Source organism: Lycium barbarum, chromosome 4 (genome assembly GCF_019175385.1).
Source record: "Lycium barbarum isolate Lr01 chromosome 4, ASM1917538v2, whole genome shotgun sequence".
In the NCBI taxonomy this organism is placed as follows: Eukaryota; Viridiplantae; Streptophyta; class Magnoliopsida; order Solanales; family Solanaceae; genus Lycium; species Lycium barbarum.
In genome coordinates this window covers 54,723,700-54,732,836 of record NC_083340.1, presented here as the reverse complement: position 1 = coordinate 54,732,836, position 9,137 = coordinate 54,723,700, and the positions used below count along the sequence as shown (strand labels likewise).

Genomic DNA, 9,137 nt, shown 5'->3' with positions numbered 1-9,137 from the left:
TTTTATAATAAAATTTTATTTTAAAATTAAACTGATTGTGTAATTACACTTGTGCAACCAAATAGTACGCTTGTAATTACACTGTACTTACACTATGACAAACAAACAGGTTGTTATAATTACACTACTGTGTTATTACTACCCTAGTAATTACACCAATTCCAATTACTAGGTGGCTTTCCAAACAGGCTTTTAGGTCTTCTATGCTAATTAGTCAATGTTTATCACTTCCATGAATAATTATTTCTAAGGGCAAAATGGGAAGAATGTACTCAATTATCTTGATTTTCTAAAATTGACAACTATTTTAGACCATCTATTTTTAGTAAAGGCGCAAGTAAAATACTAGTGGACCGTCTGGAGTATATTCTTCCTATCATGTCCCCCCACCTCCTACACACACAACCACCACCACACTACCCTTCTTGAAGTTGTGATGATCAGAATCCATTGCTCTTGACACTCCATAACCCAAGATAGGCTACATATGTTACTACTGAAAATGAATAAGAAAAAACAAACAGTGATTTGAATCCAATTACAGTCAAACCTCTCTATAACATTCATATATAGCAGCACCTCTCTATAACAGTCAAATTTTTTCTAAATTAATTTTTTATGTTATATTTCACTTCTCAATAACAATATTTTACCTATAACAGCACAACAGTCAACTTTATAACAGTACGCTCTTTGTAAAATTACCCCCCATATAACAACTATCTTTTTTTTTTTTGTAATATAATAATTAACCATCTTTATTTTTAAAAAAAATCTATGATTACCAATAATAAGTGTATAGATTTTGACCAAATATTTTGAGATTTTAATACACTATTTGTGACAAAAAATATTATATGAATATATATATTGATCATTAAAAGATTTCCCTATGTTATACAAATGGTGATTAAACTTAGGATTTGACAATTAAAAATGAAAATTAGATTTTATGCGTCTTTTTTGCCCATAACAACGAAATATTATTTAAATACCAATGTTGTTATAGATATATAACAGCAATTGGCTATAGCAACCAAAACGTTTTTGACCCAACGATGTTGTTATAAGGAGGTTTGACTGTATAATGTTATTACTAGTTTAAACATAAATTTAAAGGCAAATTGAGGAATAATACACAAAAAGAAACTTCTATAGTTTATACACACAAAATTTAGTAGCAGTTGAGTTCAATAGTTTTATTATAAACATAATCTTGGCATAAGTATCTTTCCTACCCCAAAAAAAAACGTATGTAATGCCTAGTAATCACTTTTATCCATCACATTATCAAACTGACACTTAAGATATTGTAATTAGCTATTACTCTGCTTAAAAGTAAGAAAATGACTCTTTGCTAATGTCCAGGTGAGCTCGGAGAATTATCTTGGACTGATTGAGTAGAAGTTTTCACTTCTGAACAAAATTTGTAACCTTTTAGAACGAAACCACTTGCTACACAGGCCTGGAAAATTTCCTTCGATTTATAACAAAACAAAACCTCTTGCCACACAACATACTTACAAGTAAACACCTAACAATGCATAACTTTAGTCTAATTCACATCAGCACACTGGGAGTACTCCCATTCACCCAAGTATGAGACATAACAGTTTCCACATTTAAAATGCCAGGTAAAGCTCACTGCAGTTACAGAATGATTTATTTGCTTGGATGAAATAAACCAGCATTCATACAATGTTTTTCCCCTCCATCGGCCATCTCATGGTTGACAGACGAGATAAGAGCAAAGAAACTAATGTTCAACAGGGATGGCAAGAGAATAGTGAGCAAAGTTACAAGGAAAAGCATCATCTAGAAAAAGAAAAGGAAGAAATAAACAAAGGGCATGAACTTCAAACATGGGAATGCACCAGTAACGATGATGGCGAAGAAGCTAATGGAAAATTAAAATGCAGGAAAAGAAATTATGCTTAATTCTATCTTTTACTTCTGTAGAACAGAAGTCATTATGCTTGATGTAAAGGTGGATGGGCTTGTCATCCTCAAAATAATGGTATAATGTATACCAACTGTATATGGGTTAAATCTTGTCGATCCTTTTTTCACTGACCAGAAAAAAACAAAAATAAATATTTTCTTTATCGGTAAAAGAAAAACTAGATCTTTATGATTTTTCTCAAGCATAGCAGCTCACTGGACAAAAACAGGGGTACTGCAAAGATCTTTTTTTTTTTTTTTAAAGTCAAAGGTTTCACTAATTATTACTGTAACTACATCCAAGGGAAAATACTAATTCCTAGAAGAATATAAGAACCCTTGTTGCTTGTTACTCCAAACGGGAAAAAACTTTAGATCGAGAATTTCACCAACTAAAAGAAGAGAAAGAACGCAGGGAAGCAGTTGATCTATGGGTCTCACAGGGTTTCAACTTCTTCCATATCATTGAAAATGTAATAAACACCTTAAGTAGTAAAATATTGAAGAGGATCAGACAAAACAAAAATTTATGCTATATTCTGTATTCTTTGCTTTCAAACAAGCATCAATTGCTCTGCTTGTTAGAGTTAGAACATGTTTCTAACATTAAGTCCTAAATTTACTAATATGTCATACCTATTTTTCAGAGATTGGGTAAGCCTTAATGGTCCATTTCAGCTGCTATAGCAGTGCAATAGGATGTCATCCCACAGTTACATCTATATTTACAAATGCATATAACTACTAGGAACCACATATCTCAGCATATAACTCAAGTAGTCACCAGTCCTGAATTCAAATTTTCAGTATTCATCTTTTCAGGTAAAAGGAGCAAAGCCGTGTTTGGTATAAGAAAAACAAATTCCAAAAGCACATATTTTCCATGGAAAATGCTTTATCAAAGAAAACTGTTTACGTAAACAGAAGCAAGTTTTCAGTCGAGTACACCCATAATGGACGTGAAAATAATTCCGCTTATTTAGTAGTACATTATTATTCCACTTATTTAGTAGTACATTATTATTCCACTTATTTAGTAGTACATTATTTTCAACAATTTCAGCAACCAAACACCAAAAAAGAATTTTACTGAGGAAAATATGTTGCCTTACCAAAACGGCCCAAGTTCATACACTGATTCATAAGACTTGATTAGCAACAAATTCAACTAAGATCAGGTAACTCATTATATATCGGTCATCTCAAATTTCTTTCACATAACACTAGCTAGCTTCCTAGAAAACTCACCAGTATAGATAGAGATCACAGAGAGATCATCAATTGTTCCTAATTCTATATCTGCCAATCCAACTTCCCTCAGTTGTCCAGCGACATCTACACAGCTTTTAATAAGCTATTTCACTTCAGCCAACAAAAGGTATAAGATCATGAACTGATTTTTGATTCAACAAAAGGATATAAAGTTTGATATAAACAAAACTTGTTTTCAGTTACAACATGATACTTTGGTTTAATGGAAGCAATCTGGAAGCACATGAATATAGGAGTAGGATTTTTGCAATAGTTTAATACCTCGAGCTTTTAAACTACCAGACACCAATAGCAGTCCAAATTCTCTCTCTCTTTATAATTTTTAAACCCATTTGCAGCAAGTTTCTAAGAATACTTACCCCAATCTCCCTAGCCACATCAGTTACATAATTCCCATTTTCCTCTTATAAGTCTCAGTCCATATTTGGCAGAGGCGGATCCAAGATTTGAAGTTTGCGGGTTCCCACCCATCCCAAATTAAAAAATAAAAGAGACAAAACCCTTGTTGCTTGTTACTCCAAATGGAATAAAACTTTAGATTGAGAATTTAACCAACTAAAAGAAGATAAAGTATGCAAGGAAGAGGTTGACCTATGGGTCGCAGGGATTCACCATAATATCAACTTCTTTCATATCATTGAAAATGTAACAAACACCTTACTTAGTAAAATATTGAAGAGGACCGGACAAAACAAAAGTTTATGTTATATTCACTAAAACAAGAGATAAAAGTAGATTAAAAAGAAGCCTCTCATAAGAAGTTAAAACAATTTGATGGCAGATCAGATCGTAGATGTCATCAGACCTCAAACCACATTCCTTACAATTGCACATCTAAAAGAAGAATTCCTGCATAAATAAACATATACTATCTGACTCCAAAATGCAAAAGCTTAAAAAGGGAAAATGTCAAATGACTTCTGAGATTATTCTGCCACAAAACAAAATTCCCATCATCATCTTTCACATAACGTGATTCATAAATTCTAACCTGTAACTAATAGCAAAATTAGAGGAATCATGTAGCCATGGCCGTCTTTTTCTTCCCTTTCTTACTGTCAAGTGTTGTTTCCTTTCCGAGTATCATTCTTCTTAGAATATCCGCTTGCTTTGTGTTTCCCTCGTCATTGAGGCTCTTAATTAACTCTTCACAACTCTTGTGATCTTCAACTCCTCCTTTCTCCATCATCTTGCACAAAATAGAATAGGCATTAAGTGTCTTCCCAGCAGCTACAAGAGAATCCAACACCTTATCATAGCTTGAAAAGTCTATGTTACAATTTCTCTCTAAACCGAAATCTAACAGCTTTAGAGCAGCACTAGTCTTTCCTTTGTCGCATAGAACCGACAAGAGACCATCAAGATCAGGTGAGAGACTGCTGTGCAACAACAATTCAATTCTTCCAAGTGCCTCCTCGACATGTCCCCTCATTAGTAGGGCTTCCAATATTGTAGAAATTAAATCCATATGTTCTTTCACTCCCTTCTCCAACATGACTTTCATCACTCGGCTTGCTGTTTGAACCCTTCCATCTCCCATCAGGCTCTCCATCACTGATCTATACAACAAGGAGTCCGGTTTATGTCCGTTTTCAAGCATATTATCCAAAGCAGTTTTAGCATCGGCAGGCTCCCCTTTCTTCAGATAGCACTCCACAAGTGACTTGTGAGAAATAACATCAGAAACAACCTTTCTTCTCCCCATAATCTTCAAAATTTCAAACGCCGAATCAGGAACCCCTTCTCTTGAGTGCCCACAGACAATATTGTTGAAGGCAACAGGATCTTGAACCCCAGTTTTCATCAACTGTCTAAAAAAAGTTTCAGCCTTGCTCGTCTGGCCATTATTGCATAGGTGATCAATAATCAGGTTATACGCACTCGGTTCCATAGACAAACTACTCTCCGGTCGCAGGACGATTTCTTTCTCAATAAGCTTATCCAGAAACTTGACAGCTCGATCATAAATACCAGCCTTGCAGAAATTCTCAATTAGGACACCGTAATGTCCAGCCTCAGTGGGAATACTTAATCTGATCATAGTTTTTAGAACATCAGCAGCAGCATCTAAATCACCTGCCTCACACTGTCCGGAGATTAACTTTATGAAGATAGAGTTATCCTTAGGTGCAATATACTTCTCTTCCATCTCTTTCAAAATCGACCGAGCTTCAGACATTTTCTTAGCATCACAAAGACCAGGCAACAGTGTCGAATACGTAATAGCATTTGGTTTAATACCAAAACTCTTCATCTCTTCAAACAATCTCAATGCATCATCTATTCTCTCAACCGAACTATACCCTTTAATCAACGTTGTATAACTAATCACATTCGGCTCTATATTCCTCCCCTTCATTTCCACAAAATACGTCTCCGCCTCTTCTATTTTCTTAACCCGATTATACCCATTAATCATAGTATTATAAGTTACAACATCAGGCGTAATCTCCCTACTCTTCATATCCTCAAAGAACCTAATAGCAGTATCCAATTTCGACGATAAAAAGAACCCCCAAATCAAAAGATTATACGTATGTCTGGTCGGTTCGATACCCTCATTAACCATCTTATTAAAATACCTTTTCGCCATCATATACCTCCCACGACGCGTTATCACGTTAAACAACGCGTTATACGAATTAATGCTCCTCTCGACACCTAACTCTTCCATTTTTTGAAACAACTTAACACTTTCTTGAACAATCCCTGATTTACCATAACTATCAATCATTAAAATCCATAATTCTTCATCCCAATCAAGACCTTTATTAGGCATATCAAGAAGTATACATCTAGCATGATTAAGTTTACCAGCTCTACCAAGAATTTGTATAATCTTGAAATGTGTTTCTTTATCATGCTTTAAAAGACCTGATCTTTCAACCCATCTAAAGAACTGTAAAGCATGGTCAGCATTTTTAGCACTGTGTAACACATTGTAAACAAGTTGGTTATCAAATGAAGGAACAAGATTACGAATGGAGTTTTGTAAACGTGTTGTCCAAGCGCGTGATGACATCATTCTGCAAATGAGATCTTCTATCTTTTCTTGCTTCTTAGGATTCGGGTTTTCATTGAGGGATTGGGAAGAGTAGTAACAGAAGGATGCTGTTGTTGATCTTAAGGATAGTGGGGTAGTCAAGTGCTTCTTCAATGCTCTTGATGCATACAAAGAAGCCATTTTTTTTTTCGTTGTTGAATTTGGGTGTGTAAATGATGAAGAGAAATGGGACATGAAATTAAACCATGTAGAGAAAGAGAGAGATGGGTGGAGGCTGCACTGCAGGGGCTTAGGGTTTTCCAACTAAAGTTTTTCTCTTTTTTTTTTTTGTTTTTTTGGCGTACATAAATCTGACTTCTTTTTTTTTTTTTTTCAAGGATGGTGATCGTCGGACTGCGGACGGCTGATAATGCCCACTTATTCTTTTTTCACTTTATTTGAAGTTTCACCTGAAATTAGGAAAACACTACGGAGTCGTTTGGCGGAGTGATAGGACGGCATAGGATTGGAATTATTGCATGTTTGGACTGTGGATAACTCTTTTGACATTTCATCTAATCTCATTTATACGGAATAACTTATTCCTCTTACGAAACGATCCCTAAAATAGAGTGTTGAATTGGCTTTTTAAAGAAATTTATTTTAATTATTTTTTTATTTTTGGCTTATTTTTGTATTTTTTTCACTTAAAAACACTTTTTATTTTTCTCAAACACCACAAAAGTAGAAAAGTTCTTAAAAGTTAAAAGTCAATAAACACTTAAAATAGGTCAATCCAAACACCCTCTTGAAACCATGTTCTACACTCTTAGTACATCAAATAACCAAATAATTTTTACAAAAAATATAATCAAACACAACTCCTCTTCAACTCCAATCTCAAAGTTTCAAATAAAGTAAAAAAACATTTGATTTTCATGGCCAAAAGCATACTAAGTCATTAATAACTTGAATAATTTTTCAAGAAATAAAATATAAAAGCTCAAACACAGATATTATATAGCCTAATTCAGGACCTGTTTGGCCATGAATTTTTTTTACTTTTTTTCAGAAAACTATTTCACTTTATTTGGAAATCAGCGTTTGGCCATGAAAATTTCAAATACAACTTGAAGTCGTATTTGAAATTTGGAACACAACTAAAATCCTATTTTCACTTTTTTCACTTTCAATACATTCATACAACCAAATATTCTTTGCAAAAACTATAACCAAACACAACTCCATCTTTAACTCCAACTCCAAAATTCCAAATAAAGTAAAAAATATTTTATTTTCATGGCCAAACACCTACTCAGAAAAAGATTGTTTAACAATTCACAATTTTTGTGGGTACCAAAAGGTTGAGGAACAATTCACAAGGATAACAAAAGGGTGAACTGATGGGTATATAATAGGGAAAATAATGTGAATCCCGCCAAACCCAAATTAATTACAAGCTCATACCCCTTACTTTCATGACCATCAAACTAATTACCATTATAGTTTTTATAGGTAATTATCTCTTTTTTCTCTTCTTTGTTTTTCTCTAGATTTTTTTTTCTTTTTTGTTTTCTCATTTCATTTTCTTTTTTTATCCTTTTTTGTTCATGTTATATTATTCTTTTTTCTCTTTTTTGTTCATATTATAAATGTTTTTTCTTTAATTTTCTTTATATTAAAAGAAATCATACTATTTTTATTTTCTTTTTTCGCCATAATTTGGTTTCATACTCAATTTTGGCTCTTTTTTTTGTTTTGGTTTTTTTTCCGTATTTCATTTTCTTTGTTTCTTGTTCCTTTTCTAATTTTTATTTTATTTTTTTCCATGATTTAATTTCATTCACTTTTTCTTTGCTCTTTTTTTTAAAATTCTTTTTTATTTTCTATACATTAAAAAAAGGATAACTGACATAGTAAACATTCGTTTACCTTCCTTCTTTTTTTTTTAATATAATTGATATAATATACTTTTTATCTTTGTTTTTCTCATTTTGTTTCTCTAAATCAGTTATTAGAACAATATTACACCTATTTCTCTTCTCTTTTTTTCCTTTTTTTTTTACTCTTTTTCTAATTTTATTTATTATTATTTTCAATTCAGTCTTTTTCTTCTTCTCCTTTTTTAATTTATTTATTATTTTTTTTCATAATTTAATTCTACACACTTTTTGGCTCCTTTATTTTAATTTTTTTCACAATATCAATAAAAAGATAACTTATATGGTACACCTCTTTATTTATTTTTATTTTTTCATTTATCAATTATCAAAAAATAACTTATTCTAACATATAGCATACCAATCAGTAGCAGTTGAAGTATATTGTTGCGGTATATATATCATATACTGACAAGGTACCATAAAGGACGATTGGTTCATTTTTTTTAAAAAGCACTACTCAGTCCTTTATGATATTCACATGGTATATATATCATATACTGACAGAGTATCATAGAGGACTGACTGTTCATTCTTTAAAGAAAAATACTAAGCCACAGGGTGTTGACAACTAATTTTCACCTCATAAGACACGTATTTTAATTTTCAAAATTCCCAAGTCCAAAATGGAGTAAGGATACACCCTTAAAAATTAAAATTTCAAAAATCCCCAGAAAATTGTAAAAATTGACATTTTATTATTATTTCATAAAAATTGACAATTACAAGAAAATTATGAGTTATTTACTTTCACAAATATGATTTGAAAAGAAGATATGTATCCCGCTCCGTCTAACTCGGAAAAATTGTTAATTAAGACGACGTATGAATTACGGCTCATTTTGACCGCATTCTTCACATTTTTAAATATTGCTCGGAACTATGTCAATATTGGGTTTCTTTTAAAGCTTGTATTTTAAAAATACGTATTATAAATCTTCTTTTCGTCAAAAGTTATTTTTACGAGGAAGTTTTAGATGAATACATTTTAAAGAATATGT

General features: G+C 32.3%; 1 protein-coding gene across 1 annotated transcript; it reads right to left on the bottom strand.

Moving 5' to 3' along the window:
* Positions 1 to 3,939: 3,939 nt before the first annotated feature.
* LOC132636032 (large ribosomal subunit protein mL102 (rPPR5)-like) lies at positions 3,940 to 6,749 on the bottom strand. The gene has a single exon (XM_060352686.1). The coding sequence runs from the start codon at positions 6,449 to 6,451 to the stop codon at positions 4,232 to 4,234; it is 2,220 nt and encodes a 739-aa protein (XP_060208669.1). The 5' UTR covers positions 6,452 to 6,749; the 3' UTR covers positions 3,940 to 4,231.
* Between the last annotated feature and the right edge of the window lie 2,388 nt (positions 6,750 to 9,137).

Bases quoted from the DNA above. Each gene is read 5' to 3' on its own strand.
- LOC132636032 (XM_060352686.1), bottom strand. From the start codon at position 6,451: ATGTCCCATTTCTCTTCATCATTTACACACCCAAATTCAACAACGAAA.